Here is a 16,106-nt window from a genome sequence, read left to right on the forward strand (position 1 = left end):
TTTTCCCAGCAACATTTGTTGAAGATGCTATCCTTCCTCCATTGCATACTTTTAGCCCCTTTATCAAATATAAGATAGTTGTAATTTTGTGGATTGGTTTCTGTGTCTTCTATTTGTACCATTGGTCCACCCGCCTGTTTTGGTACCAGTACCATGCTGTTTTTGTTACTATTGCTCTGTAGTATAGTTTGAAGTCTGGTATCGCTATACCGCCTGATTCACACTTCCTGCTTAGAGTTGTTTTTGCTATTCTGGGTCTTTTATTTTTCCATATGAATTTCATGATTGCTTTATCTATTTCTACAAGAAATGCCGTTGGGATTTTGATTGGCATTGCATTAAACCTATAGAGAACTTTTGGTAATATCGCCATTTTGATGATGTTAGTTCTGCCTATCCATGAATAGGGTATATTTTTCCATCTTCTAAGATCTTCTATTTCTCTCTTTAGGGTTCTGTAGTTTTCATTGTATAAGTCTTTCACCTCTTTTGTTAGGTTGATTCCCAAGTATTTTATTTTTTTTGAGGGTATTGTGAATGGAGTAGTTGTCCTCATTTCCATTTCAGAGGATTTGTCGCTGATATACAGGAATGCCTTTGATTTATGCATGTTGATTTTATATCCTGCCACTTTGTTGAATTCATTTATTAGCTCTAATAGTTTCTTTGTAGACCCTTTTGGGTCTGCTAGGTATAGAATCATGTCACCTGCAAATAGTGATAATTTAAGTTTTTCTTTTCCTATTTTTATGCCTTTAATTTCTTTCGTCTGTCTAATTGCTCTGGCCAGTGTTTCGAGAACTATGTTGAACAGAAGTGGTGAGAGAGGGCATCCCTGTCTTGTTCCAGATTTTAGAGGGAATGCCTTCAGTTTTTCTCCATTCAGAATGATGCTAGCCTGAGGCTTAGCATAGATTGCTTTTACAATATTGAGGTATATTCCTGTTATCCCTAGTTTTTCTAGAGTTTTGAACATAAAGGGATGCTGTACTTTGTCGAATGGTTTTTCCGCATCTATCGAGACGATCATATGGTTCTTATTTTTAAGTCTATTGATGTGGTGAATAACATTTATTGATTTCCGTATATTGAACCAGCCTTGCATCCCAGGGATGAATCCTACTTGATCATGGTGCACAATTTTTTTGATATGTTTTTGTATCCGATTCGCCAGAATTTTATTGAGGATTTTTGCATCTAGGTTCATTAGAGATATTGGTCTGTAATTTTCTTTCTTTGAAGTGTTTCTGTCTGGTTTAGGAATCAGGTTGATGTTGGCCTCGTAGAATTAATTTGGAAGTTCTCCCTCTTTTTCTATTTCCTAGAATAGCTTGAAAAGTATTGGTATTAGTTCTTCTTTAAAGGTTTTGTAAAACTCTGCTATATACCCATCCGGTCCTGGGCTTTTCTTACTTGGTAGTCTTTTGATGGCTTCTTCTATTTCCTCAATTGATATTGGTCTGTTTAGGTTGTCTATATCCTCCTGACTCAATCTGGGTAGATCATATGACTTAAGAAATTTATCGATGCCTTCACTATCTTCTATTTTATTGGAGTATAAGGATTCAAAATAATTTCTAATTATCTTCTGTGTTTCTGAAGTGTCTGTTGTGATATTGCCTTTTTCATCCCGTATGCTAGTAGTTTGAGTTCTCTCTCTTCTTTCTTCTCTTTGTTAGCATGGGTAAGGGTCTGTCGATTTTATTTATTTTTTCAAAGAACCAACTTTTAGTTTTGTCAATTTTTTCAATTGTTTCTTTTGTTTCAATTTCATTAATTTCAGCTCTGACTTTAATTATTTCTTGCCTTCTACTTCTTTTGCTGTTGTTTTGCTCTTCTTTTTCTAGGATTTTGAGATGAAGTGTGAGATCATTTATTTGTTGGTTTTTCCTTTTTTTAAGGAATGAACTCCAGGCAATGAATTTTCCTCTTAGAACTGCTTTCATTGTGTCCCATAGATTCCAATATGTTGTGTCTGTGTTTTCATTTATCTCTAAGATTTTTTTAATTTCCTCCTTGATGTCTTCTATAACCCATTGATCATTCAGTAACCTATTGTTCATTCTCCAAGTGATGCATGATTTTTCCTTCCTTCTTTTATCATTGATTTTCAATTTCATTCCATTATAATCAGATAAGATGCATGGTATTATCTCTACTCCTTTATATTGTCTAAGAGTTGCCCTGTGACATAATATATGATCTATTTTTGAGAAGGATCCATGTGCTGCTGAGAAAAAAGTGTAACTGCTTGATGTTGGGTGGTATATTCTATATATGTCAATTAAGTCTAGGTTATTAATTGTATTATTGAGTTCTATAGTTTCTTTATTCAACTTTTGTTTGGAAGATCTGTCCAGTGGTGAGAGAGGTGTGTTGAAGTCTCCCATAATTATTGTATGGTGGTCTATTAGACTCTGGAACTTGAGAAGAGTCTGTTTGATGAACATAGCTGCACCATTGTTTGGAGCATATATACTTATGATTGTTATGTCTTGTTGGTGTATGGTTCCCTTGAGCAGTATGTAGTGTCCCTCTTTATCCCTTGTGATTAACTTTGGCTTGAAATCTGTTTATTTGATATGAGTATGGACACTCCTGCTTGTTTCCAAAGTCCATATGAGTGATATGATTTTTCCCAACCTTTCACCTTCAGTCTATGTATGTCTTTTCTTATCAAATGCGTCTCCTGTAGGCAGCATATTGTTGGATCTTTTTTTTTTTTTTGATCCATTCTACTAGCCTGTGTCTCTTAATTGGTGAGTTTAAGCCATTAACATTTAGGGTTATTATTGAGATATGGATTGTTCTTCCAGCCATAATTGTTTATTTATGTTACTAAACATGGTTTGTTTTCCTCTTTGATTATTTTTCCCCCCTTTACTGTCCTACCTCCCACTGTTGGTTTTCATTGTTATTTTCCATTTCCTCTTCCTGTAATGTTTTGCTGAGGATGTTTTGAAGAGATGGTTTTCTAGCTGCAAATTCTTTTAACTTTTGTTTATCGTGGAAGGTTTTAATTTCATCTTCCATCCTGATACTTAATTTCGCTGGATACACAATTCTTGGTTGGAACCCATTTTCTTTCAGCGTTTGAAATATGTTGTTCCAGGATCTTCTAGCTTTCAGAGTCTGTGTTGAGAGATCAGCTGTTATCCTGATTGGTTTACTCCTAAATGTAATCTGCTTCCTTTCTCTTGAAGCTTTTAAAATTCTCTCCTTATTCTGTATGTTGGGCATCTTCATTATAATGTGTCTAGGTGTGGATCTCTTATGATTTTGCACATTCGGCGTCCTGTAGGCTTCTAGGATTTAGGATTCTGTCTCATTCTTCAAGTCTGGGAAGTTTTCTCGTATTATTTCGTTGAACAGATTGCTCATTCCTGTGGTTTGGACCTCTATACCTTCCTGTATCCCAATGACTCTTAAGTTTGGTCTCTTTATGTTATCCCATATTTCTTGGATGTTCTGCTCATGGTTTCTTAAGAGTCTCGCTGACCTGTCTATGTTCTTTTCAATTTGAAATACTTTGTCTTCATTGTCTGATGTTCTATCTTCTAAGTGTTCTACTCTGCTGGTAGTATTCTCATTTGAGTTTTTAATTTGGTTTATTGCTTTCTGTATTTCTAGGATTTCTGTTTGTTTTTTATAACCTCTATCTCCCTGTATAGTTGATCTTTTGCTTCTTGGATTTGTTTATGTAATTCATTGTTGAAGTGATCTTTCATTGTCTGATTTTGCTGTCTAATGTCTTCCTTGAGACTCCAGATCATCTGAAGCATGTAAATCCTGAATTGTTTATCTGACATTCCATCTGCTGCAGCTGTTACTCTTCTAAAGTTCAGTTGACCTGCATTGTTTGTGGTCCTTTCTTTCCTTGTCTTTTTTTATTGCTCTTGTTTCTTTCTGCTTGGTGAATCTGTTGTGTTATTGAATTTCCCCCTATATATTTATATTGCTCTTGTATAGTTACAAAGTCTCCCTTGAAGGGGCGGGCGGCGGCTGTGCTCCTCCTCCAATTGGGGTGATCTGTCTATCATGCCGCTGGGCCCCTTCTCCAGGTCACGTGGTCTGCCTACTTTGTGGGCAACGGCTGGGCCCCTTCTCCAATAGGGATGATCTGTCTACCACACTGGCAGGCCGCTGGGCCTGTTCTCCAGGTTGCAGGTCTGCCTTCCTTGCAGGCGCAGGCGGTGGCTGTGCCCCTCCTTCAATTGGGGTGATCTTTCAACTAGGTCAGCGGGCCGCTGGGCCCCTTCTCCGGGATGCGCGGTCTGCCTACCTTGTGGGCGGCAGCTGGGCCCTTCCTCCAGTTGGGGTGATGTGTCTACCACGCTGGCGGGTCGCTATGCCTGTTCTCCCTGTAGATCACAGGTCTGCCTACCTTGCAGGCGCAGGCGGCGGCTCTGCCGTTCCTCCAGTTGGGGTGATGTGTCTACCACGCCGGCAGGCCGCTGGGCCTGTTCTGCATGTCGGTCGCAGGTCTGGCTACCTTTCAGGCGCGGGCGGCGGCTGTGCTCCGCCCCTCCTCCAATTGGGGTGATGTGTCCACCCCGCCGGCGGTCCGCTGGGCCTGCTCCGCCGGTTGGTCACAGGTCTGCCTACCTTGCAGGCGCAGGCGGCGGCTCTGCTCCACCCCTCCTCCAATTGGGATGATGTGTCCACCACGCCGGCGGGCCGCTGGGCCTGCTCTGCCGGTTGGTCTCAGGTCTGCCTACCTTGCAGGCGTGGGCGCCGGCTCTGCACCGCCCCTCCTCCAATTGGGGCGATGTGTCCACCATGCCGGCGAGCCGCTGCAGAACTACTGTTTTTATTTAAAATAACTCATGTTCAGATCTACCACATACCAGTTGGGTAATGTTAGACAAATCAAATTTAATGAACTATTATTTCTATATATGTAGTTTCAATAACTAATTATTTTTTTTTTTTTAGTTCTAGCAATTTTTTTTCTTCTAACTAGTTATCTAATACAGTAGGATGCATTTTGACATATCATACATAAATGAAGTATAACTTCTCATTCTTTGGTTGTACATGATGTAGAATATGTGATGTAATCATATATGCACCTGGGGTAATAATATCTGATTCATTCTACTATCCTCTCTTCCCTCATAAACCTTCCCCTCCCCTCATTGCCCGTTGTCTAATCCAAAGTATGTTTATTCTTCCCTATCCCCCCCACCTCATTGTGAATTAGTATCCGCATATCAGACAAAAACATTCAGCCTTTGGTTCTTTGGAATTTGCTTATTTAGCTTGGCATGATATTCTCCAGGTCCATCCATTTGCCACCAAATGCCATAATTTCATTCTTCTTTAAGGGTGAGTAATACTCCATTGGGGAGATATATATCACACTTTCTTTATCCATTCATCTGTTGAAGGACACCTGGGTTGGTTCCGTAGTTTAGCTATTGTGAATTTAGCTGCTATAAACATGATGTGTCTGCATCACTGTATTATGCTGATTTAAAGTCCTTTGAGTATAAACCTAGGAGTGGGATAACTGGGTCAAATGGTGGTTCCATTCCAAGTTTTCTTAGGAATCTCCATGCTGCTTTCTATAGTAGTTGCACCAATTTGCAGTCCCACCAGCAATGTATGAGTGTACCTTTACCCCCACATGCTTGCCGACATTTATTGTTGCATATTTTTTCTTTCTTTCTTTCTTTCTTTTTTTTTGTGGTGCTGAGTATTGAACTAGGGCCTTCTGCATGCGAGGCAAGCACTCTACCAACTGAGCAATGTCCCTAGGCCTGTTGCTCGTATTCTTGATAGTTGCCATTCTAACTGGAGTGAGATGGAATCTCATTGTAGTTTTGATTTGCATTTCTCTAATTGCTAGAGATGTTGAACGTATTTTCACATATTTGTTGATCGATTATATGTCTTCTGTGAAGTGTCTGTTCAGTTCCTTAGCCCATTTATTGATTGGTTTGTTTTTCTGGTGTTTTTATTGTTTTTTAATTTTTTTTTTTTTAGTTGTTGATGAACCTTTATTTTTTTAAATTTATTGATATGTGGTGCTGAGAATCAAACCCTAGGTCCCTCACACATGCCAGGCAAGCGCTCTACCACTGAGCCACAACCCCAGCCCCTGGTGTTAAGTTTCTTGAGTTTTTTCTATATCCTGGGGATTAATGCTCTGAGGTGTATGTGGTAAAGGTTTTCTCCCATTCTGTAGGCACTCTCTTCATGTTATTGATTGTTTGATGTGAAGAACCATTTTAGTTTGAATCTTTTTATTGATTCTTGCTTATAGTTCTTGTGCTCTAGAAGTCTTGTTAAGGAAGTCAGTTCCTAAGCTGAGATGGTAGAGTTTGGATCTACTTTTTCTTCTGTTAAGTGCATGGTCTCTGTTCTAGTGCCTAAATCCTTGATCCACTTTGAATTGAGTTTTGTGCAAGATTAGAGATAGAGGTTTAATTTCATTTTGCTTCATGTGGATTTTTAGTTTTCCCAGCACCATTTGTTGAATAGGCTATCTTTTCTCCAGTGAGTATTTTTGGCACCTTTGTCTAGTATGAGATAACTGTATTTATATGGGTTTGTCTCTGTGTCTTCTATTCTGTATCATTGGTCTATGTGTCTGTTTTGGTGCCAGTGTGATCCCATTGTTTTTGTTGTTGTTGTTGTTATGGCTCTGTAGTATAATTTAAGTTCTGGTATTATGATGCCTCTTGCTTCACTTTAATTGCTAAGGATTGCTTTGGCTATTCTGGGTCTCTTTTTTCCAAATGAATTTCATGATTGCTTTTTCTAGCTCTACAAAGAATAGCATTGGAATTTTAATAGGAATTGCATTAAATCTATATAATGCTTTTGGTAGTATGGCCCTTTTGACAGTGTTAATTCTGCTTATCCAAGAACATGGGAGATATTTCCATCTTCTAAGGTCTTCAGTTTTTTTCTTTAGTGTTCTGTAGTTTTCACTGTAGAGGTCTTTCACCTCTTTTGTTAGATTGATTCCAAATATTCTATTTTATTTTTTGACGCTATTGTGAATGGGGTAGTTTTCCTAATTTCTTTTTCAGTGACTTTATCACTGATATATAGGAATGCATTTGATGTATGGTTGTTAATTTTATATCCTACTACTTTGCTAAATTTCATTCATTAATTCTAGAAGTTTTCTGGTGGATTTTTTAGGTCTTGTAAATATAGAATCATATTGTTGGCAAATAGTAATAATTTGAGTTCTTTTTCTATTCATATCCCTTTAATTTCTTTCTTCTGTCTACTTGCCCTGGCTAGTTTCCAGGATTATATTGAATAAAAGTGGTAAAAAGAGGGTATTCTTATCTTACTAAAGTTCTTAGATGGAATGCCTTCAGTTTTTCTCCATTTAGAATGATTTTGGTCTTGGGTTTAGTATGTATAGCTTTTACAGTGTTGAGATATGTTTCTACTATCCCTAGTTTTTCTAGTGTTTTAAACATAAAACGGTGCTTTATTTTGTCAAATGCTTTTTGTGCTCCTATTGAAATTATCATATGATTCTTCTTGAAGTCTGTTGATGTGATGAATTACATTTATTTATTTCTGTATGTTGAACCAACCTTGAATCCCACTTGAATATGGTGCACTGTTGTTTTAGTAAGCTTTTTTATTTGTGTTACTAAAGGATCTGACCAGAACAATTTTAAGAGAGGAAAAGGGCTCATGGTGTTATTTGAGGGTTCATGGTGTTTAGACGTCTTAGTCCATAGAAGGCCAGCTCCATCCGTTGGGCTTTGAGGTAAGGCAGAACATCTGGAAGAAGAGTGTGGCAGAGGGAAGGAGTTCACATAGTGATCAGGAAACAGAGAGACAGAGACTCCACTCTCCAGATACAAAATATATACCCCATATAGAGACTCCACTCTCCAGATAAAAAATGTATACTCCATAGCCATCCCCCCAATTCCCATCTCCTCTAGCCATACCTTACCACTTCATTTAATTCCTATCAGGGGATTAATTCACTGATTGGGTTAGTCATTTCTCCTCTGAATCTTCTTGCATTGTCTTATGTGAACTTTTGGGGGATACCTCACAACCAAACCATAACAACTATATTTTTAATGTTTTTATATGCTAATTGCCAGAATTGTATACAGAATTTTTGCATCTATGTTCATTAGGGATATTGGTCTGAAGTTATCTTTCCTTGATGTGTCTTTGTCTGATTTTGATATCAGGTGATACTAGCTTCATAGAATGAGTTTGGAAGAGTTCCCTCCTTTTCTGTTTCATGAAATAGTTTGAGGCTTATTGGTGTTAATTCATCAAAGGTCTTGTAGAACTGGGTAAGAATCTGTTTCGTCCTGGGCGTTACTTAAATGGTTGGCTTTTGATGGCTTCTTCTATTTTATTGCTTGAAATTGATCAGGTTTAATTGTGTATGTCCTCCTAATTCCATTTGGGTAGCTCATTTGTCTCTAGAAATTTGTTGATGTCTTTAAAATTTTCATTTTTATTGGAGTATAAATTTTCAAAATAGCTTCTGATTCTCTACTGTATTTCAACAGTATCTGTTGTAATATTTTTTGTGACTATGAATTTTAGTGATTTGAGTTTTCTGTCTTCATTAGCACAATTGAGTTTATCAATTTTATTTATTTTTTCAAAGACCCAACTTTTTGTTTATTTATTTTTTAATTGTTCCATTTATTTCAATTTCATTTATTTCAGCTCTGATTTTAATTATTTCCTGTCTTCTACTGCTTTTGGTGTTGATTTGTTTTTCTTTTTCTAGGGCTTTGAGATCTTATGTTAGGTCATTTACTCATTGACTTTCCGTTCTTTTAATGAATTTAGCTTAATAGTGTCCCAGAGATTTTGACAAGTTGTATCAGTTCTCATTTATCTCTGGTAAGTATTTTAAAAATTTCATCCCTGATTTCTTCTTCTATCCATTGGTTAGTCAATAGCGTATTATTTAGTCTCTAGGTGTTGGAGTAGTTTTTATTTTTTATTGTATCAATGATTTCTAATTTCATTCCATTATGATCTGATAGAATGCAGGGTATTATCTCTTTTTTTTATTTCATAATTGTTGCTTTGTGGCATAAGATATATAGTCTATTTTAGAGAAGGGTCTGTGTGCTACTGAGAAGAACATGTATTTGTTGATGGATGTAATACTCTTTATATGTCTGTTAAGTATAAATTATTGATTATATTATTAAGTTCTATAGTTTTTTTGTTTAGTTTTTGTTTGACGATCTATCCAGTAGTGAGAAAGGTTTGTTAAAGTCACTCAGTATTATTGTATTATGGTCTATTTAATTCTTGAAATTGAGGGAGGGTTTGTTTGATATATGTAGATGCTCCATTGTTTGGGGCATAAATATTTAACGTATTATGTCTTGTTGATGTATAATTCCCTTAAGCAGTATGAAATGTCTTCTTTGACCCTTCGGATTAACTTTTGGCTTGAAGTACACTTTATCTGACATGGGGATAGAAACCCCTGCTTGTTTACTCAATCCATGTGAGTAATATGTTTTTTCCCATCCTTTCATTTTCACTCTGTGGATGTCTTTGCTTATGAGGTGAGTCTCTTGGAGACAACAGATTTTGGGGTTTTGTTTTTTTTAATCCAATCTGTCAATCTATGTCTTTTGGGTTTATTAGTTTAGACCATTAACATTCAAGGTTATTTTTGAGATATAATTTGTGTTCCCAGTCATTTTAGCTTATTTCTACTTTTTACTTTGAATTAATTTCTCCTTTGATTGATTATTCCTTTTGTATGGCTCCTCCCTTTGTTGATTTTGACTTTTTTTTTTTTTTCCGTCTTCATGGAATATTTTGTTGATAATGTTTTATAGCACAGATTTTCTAGTTGTGAATTCTTTTAACTTTTGTTTATTATGGAAGGTTTTTATTTCATCTTTAAATCTGAAGTTTTATTTTGTTAGATATAGAATTCTTGGTTGGCATCCATCTTCTTGCAGAACTAGGTATATATTATTCCAGGACCTTCTGGCTTTGAGAGTCTGGGTTGAAAAATCACCTGAGATCCTAATTAGTTTCCCTCTATATATAATCTGATATTTTTTCTCTCATAGCCTTTAAAATTCAATCCTTATTTTCTATATTTGACCTTTTTCTTTATGATGTGTCTTGATGTGGGTCTGTTGTGATCTTGTACATTTAAGGTCCACTTGTATTTGATTTTCCATTTCATTCTTCAGATTTTGGAAATTTTTTTCATATTATTTCATTGAAAAATTGGGCATTCCTTTGGTTTGTATCTCTATGCCTTCACCTATCCCAATAAATCTTAATTTGGTCTTTTCTTGTTATTTCATCATTCTTGGAAGTTCTGTTCATGGTTTCTTACCATCTTCCCTGTGTAGTCAACTTCATTTTCAAAATTATATATTTTGTCTTCATTGCCCGAGGTTCTATCTTCCAAATGGTCTAGTCTATTGATAATACTTTCCATTGAATTTTTAATTGGTTTATTGATTGTTTCATTTTGAGGATTTCTGGGGTTGTTGTTGTTGTTGTTGTCATTTTCTGAGAATCTCTGCCTCTGCAGTGATCTTTTACCTCCTCAAATTTATCTCTGATTTTATTCCCTATATCATTCTTTATGTACCAGATCAGTCTAATATGTACTTTCTAAACTCCTTTTCTACATTTCTTTTACTGTGTTGTCTATGGGTTTAATTATTGGATCATCTTGGTTTGTTTGGGCCACTTTGTTCTATTGTTTTCGCATGTTGTTCTTATGTCTGTCCTTCTAGCAGTGTGGATTTCAGGCAGTACAGTTTCTACCCTGTAGATTCATAGTGTCCCTGAAGATTTCTAGTACCTCACCTTTTAAGGAAGAGACAAATAATAACTGCATCCAATACAAACAATAAACAGCCTTAAACCAAATAGCTCCTATTAAGGCATTCACAGTTTTGTTCCATTAAACTGAAATGATGTGTTCAATTATTGTCTACAATATAAACAATAAGTTTGCAAAAAAGTTTACGGTTTCCATTGGTGGACAGAGAGAACAAAAGTCATGTAGGGTGTGATGTTTATGAGGAAGGATCAGAAAAGATAGAAGTTAAAAAATTATAGGAAGAATGAAGGGAGGACTTAATAGAAGTTGGGTGTTAGCAAGAGAAAAGTGAAAAAGAGAATCCAAGGAAACAGATAAATGAGAGGGTATATATATATAAAAGAAAATAATAAACAACAAAACTTTAATGTACTATTCAGATATCCCAGTCCTCAATAAACTGATCCATGAAAAATACTTGGTTTCAAAAATGGTAGATATGTGAGAGAAGAAAAAAAAGGAATCTGGATGAAAAATTGAACACTTTTTTCCATTGCAGTTCAAAAGTTTCTCAGCTTCTCTTCTGAGCAGTTAGGTATGTTGTCTGGAGTTTGATGCTAGCTCTACCCTCAGGGTAGTTAGGGTTGCTAGGGTGAGAGGGTTAGTCCTGGAAGCGGAACTACTAGAGCCAAGGTGTAGGCTTAGGTACGTTCCAATCTCTTCACTGCGTGCCTATTGGTCTGAAGATTTTAAGTCATCACACCTCCAAGGCTCAGCAATTGTCTGTCCACATTGGAAGACCGCACCTCGGGAACCTCCTTTAGGTTCTACACATGTGATGTAGGAATCTGTTCTTAGCCCACTACTTTGCCTGCAGACCCCATGAACCCTGGTCATTATTTGGTCTCCAAACTTGATCTCTCCTTTGCCTGTCCTTTCAAATTCACAGTCAGGCACTTCTCTTCCAGCCAGTACTGCAAGCAGCTGATTGGATGGGGAGGGGAAAGCCAGGTGGGTTTCCTTGATCAGTATTCTCCTGTGTAAATGTCCCTCCATGCTTGATTTTCTCCTGGTCACTTTGGAACACTCTCTATCACACATTATGGATTTGCCTTGCACATTTTTGGTGCCAGACTTTGGTCTGCCAATAATTGACTCACCTAGCTGCAGGGCCCCCAGCCACTGCTTCACAGTGGTTCTTTCTGCTGTCCTCCATGCATGCCGCCAAGAAAGCTGGTGGCTTCCCTCCTATACACAGATGCTGTGCAGCACAGCTTACTGGGGATTTTTGTTTGTTTGTTTGTTTGTTTTTTGTGCAGTATCTCTGAGCTCTTAAGCTCTCCATACCGCAAAACACCTCTGTTTTCCTAGGAATGGGGGTTCCTTTAGTTCTATTATTGCTTTACTACATTCACATAGGGATTATTCTGGTTTGTACTTCCAGCTATTTTACAGCTGTGGATCTGGGGATCTTTCCCTCTTATTTTGTTATACAAGATCTCTTGAGTCCATGATCTGTTTTGAGTATCCAGTATTAAATTCCAGTTAAGTCCTTCCTAGTTCTGGACCATTCACCCATCTTGTTGAAAAGTGGCCTTTCTGCTTTTCTTGGTTCACTCCACAGATCTGTCAGGGAAACAAATACTTTATTCAGCCATCTTCCTGCATTTCCAACCCTTTTTTTTTTTTTTTTTTAAAGAGAGTCTCACTAAATTGCTAAGGCTCGTCCTGAATTTTTGATCCTCCTGCCTCAACCTCCCAAATTTCTGGAGTTGCAAGCACGCACCACTGTACCTGGTTCTTTTAATATATTTAATTCAATATAATCTATTCTATATTATTATATGTTTTGTGTCTGTGTAATTTAGATATCCATGTAATATGAATAATATGTATCATATATCTTAGGTATATAAGTAGTGTGTAGTATCAGTGTATATAGTATGTTATGTTATGTACACTGTTGCTATATAAGCATCTGTGTAATTTAGATATCCACGTAATATGAATAATATGTATTATATATCTTAGGTATATAAGTAGTGTGTAGTATCAGTGTATATAGTTATGTTATATTATGTACACTGTTGCTATATAAGCATATCTAAGATGTTATTTTTAAAAGACTTATTAAAAATGTTTTTTACATAATAAATTTTTTATCATACATTTATACTGAAATTCATTAAATGACATAATATTCATTGTTACTTTAAAATGGAAAACTTAGTCAAAAATGTTTTAAGTTACAATACTTGTAACCCTGGGGTAACTATCATTTTTGTCTCCCCACTGCCTCAGTACACATTATGCATGGTAGAAACTTTGGATAAAACACACAACACTAATTTTTTCATACTTTTTTATTTATATTTAGCTTCTCTGTTGATTCAGTGGTAATTAAAGAATCTGATGTACAGAAATCAGTAGTACATCCTGGAAATTATCTAAAAAAGAATATTGATCATGCAATAGAGGTATGTTATTTTTAATCTTCATTTTTAAACAGTTATGTACACTTTTTCTTACTATCAATTTTATGTCTTCAGTTTTGTAATTATGTAGTAAATATTTGGCTAAGATTAAGCATAAAGCATGAGGATAATACCTTATGTAAAAGATCCAGAATGTCTATAGAAATATTTTCATAGCATAGGAAAAACACAGAGAAAGTTAAATTTGAGAATTTTCCTCCCTTATTACAGTTTAAATTTTTTCTTTGTAACATTTCTTTATGAACTGTGTAACAAATCAGCTTCAGTACCATGGCCAACATAGTCTTTTCTTCCCCTTATGGAAGCAGAGGATATCTTCAGAATGGTGTTTAGGATTCCCTAAAATCCAAGGTGCTAGGGCTGGAATAATGGATCAGGCCATCTTCCAACAGAAGTAATGATAGAAAAACGCTTTTTTTACCGTGCTTGCCACCGAACCACTCTCTGCCTCTCCTCAACATTGTATTATTCAAAACTTTTTTCAAACCCCCAACTGCATCTTCATCTTCACTGAATAATTCTAAATTCTAGTAAAAATTAAAATCACTGCCTATTGCCCTTTCTCATTCTGGATATTAAGAAGAGATATGAGCCACACTCATCCCTTATTAAATATCTGTTGGATGAAATTCAAATAATTGGTAAATAAACAAATACTTTCATGTTGACAGTATATCTACATTTCTAAAAGAAGATTTATTTTTTTAATTGATAAAAATAATTTGTATGTGGAAAATTGTGTTCTTTTAATAAATACCAAGAAGAAAATTTGCTCATAATTTCATTATCAAACATAGCCACTTGTTAACATTTTACTTAAAATAAATATACATTTATACATATGTCTTATTAATTATATTTAAGTATCCTTAACCCACCCTAGAATTTATGCTAATAATTACAGATATGTAAATATATTTCTCTCTTTGCATCTTTAAGTTTATAATAAGTGTAATTATTTCGTGGGATTATTAGATTAAATGTTTTTAGTTAAAAGATAACTGAAATTTATTTTTATTTGAAAGTGTCCAAAAATAGTGATATTTTTGGAATATTGAGTACAGCCTTAAAATTAATGGTGTAAAATCAGTGTAAATTGTCATATTTCACTCTTTAATTTAGTTTTCTAATGAATGTGGAATGAAACAAGAAACAAATATGGTTCAATTGTTGGAAAAACAATACCAAGAAAGATTAGAAGAAGAAATAGCTAAGGTAAGTTTATAGTTTATCTGGAAGATTTTCTTGGTTTATAGATTTTCTTGATCTTTGAACTGTCAAAAAAAGCATAGATTTTATAGATGGTATGTACTTTGTTTTTATTTGTAAGTTTCATATATAGTCCATCAAACAGTTGTGTAACAGCATCAACTATAATTGCTGCTTCATAGAATGTTTTGCGGTGCTTTTCATTGAGAAGAACATTTTTTTTCTTGATATAGAATAGTAATTACAATTTTTCAGAATGCCACAAGTTTTTTATATATGTGTTACATTGTAAATAGTTACCTTGTAAAGGAGTTTGGCATTCTAAAAATGAGGGAAAAGTTATGAAGAGAAAAAGTGGTTGTATTACCCTGATAAATTATTGTAATGTTAGATAATAACTACAGATACTGATGGAGGATTATCACGGAACATGATCACTCATGGCCAAGTGAATTTTCTTGGAAGGAAGAAATATAAAGACTTTTATTTTTTTTATTTTTGTACTGAGCATTTATTGATGTTATAGTTAGAAAAGTTTTGCTTGTTTTATTTTAAAAGGCAGGCAGTAAAACACTTTGATGTTAAATTTATTGAAAAATAGCCTATCTCTGTATCACTTTATCAGAGGATTTATTTTTGTTTTTAAAACTATGAGGCCAGGCTTTTTTCTAATTCATATAATTTTGAGTAATGAGCATTTGCTCAACAAACTGAACTATCTAGACTATCAAAGGGAAAAGAAAATACTATGTCATCAAAACAAGCACTTACTTTCTGTCAGCAAAATGAAAAACATTATTTTAATGAAATGAAATTATCTCAGGATCAAATTGATCTTCAGACCTCTGATGCATTGGACATGAAATTTAAAGAAGAATTTAAGCCACTTAGTAAAGAGTTAGGAGAAGATGGAGAAGTTCTGTTACCAAACAGTGATCATCTTGATGATGTAGTAGAATCAGAGGTCCACCAACTAACTATTTCAGAAGAAATGTTCTCCAAAGACAAAACATTTATAGTTAGCGAATCTGTAAGTATGCTTCTTTGAATATAAAAAAGAAAAACTTATAAAAATATCTTCAGTTTAAAACAGTAGCAATAATGCTGATTAATAGAGAATGAAAGTATGAAGTCCAGTCTTGACTTTAATGTGTTTTATTAATTATAAGGTATTTGATTAAGTGAAACAATAGTGGTGTGAAGTATAAAATAAGTCAGGTCATAGTATTCTTGGTTGTCTTATGGACATAGTACATGTTAAGTTCTCATTGTAAATTATACCTGTATTAATTTTATTTAAACTAATTGAAGATTAATTATATTTTAACTAGGTAATACCTGTGACCAAAAGGTTTGCTCAATTAAATGTAAGAACATAAAAGGAAATTGCTACGAATTCAAGAAGACAATTCAAAGTATCTTATTATCTATGTACTAATTCTTTTTTCTTGTTAGTTGAGGATCTGTTACCCCAACTAATTGCAGCCTTTATCAGAAAACAATAAATTCTACTTCTTTTAAAATTATCTGAATTTCAAATTTATTTTATATGTTCACGATAGATATATCTTGTTCAGAGGAGTATTCAAATAAAACTGTCAGCTTTTTATGTAATGCAAAACTTGTGA

At 35.0% G+C, this 16,106-nt stretch overlaps 1 protein-coding gene across 9 annotated transcripts in view; it reads left to right on the plus strand.

The window, feature by feature from the left end:
- The window catches only part of Akap9 (A-kinase anchoring protein 9), a 138,348-nt gene that overhangs the window by 48,214 nt on the left and 74,028 nt on the right, over positions 1–16,106 (plus strand). For 8 of the 9 annotated variants that reach the window (XM_071612189.1, XM_071612191.1, XM_071612217.1 and 5 more), the window contains 3 exons: positions 13,152–13,251; positions 14,392–14,484; positions 15,302–15,508. In XM_071612189.1, the coding sequence (XP_071468290.1) occupies positions 13,152–13,251; positions 14,392–14,484; positions 15,302–15,508 (400 nt within the window). The remainder of the gene's footprint in view (positions 1–13,151; positions 13,252–14,391; positions 14,485–15,301; positions 15,509–16,106) is intronic. The other variant, XM_071612211.1, reaches the window with a different exon arrangement.

Source organism: Marmota flaviventris, chromosome 1 (assembly GCF_047511675.1).
Source record: "Marmota flaviventris isolate mMarFla1 chromosome 1, mMarFla1.hap1, whole genome shotgun sequence".
Classification (NCBI taxonomy): domain Eukaryota; kingdom Metazoa; phylum Chordata; class Mammalia; order Rodentia; family Sciuridae; genus Marmota; species Marmota flaviventris.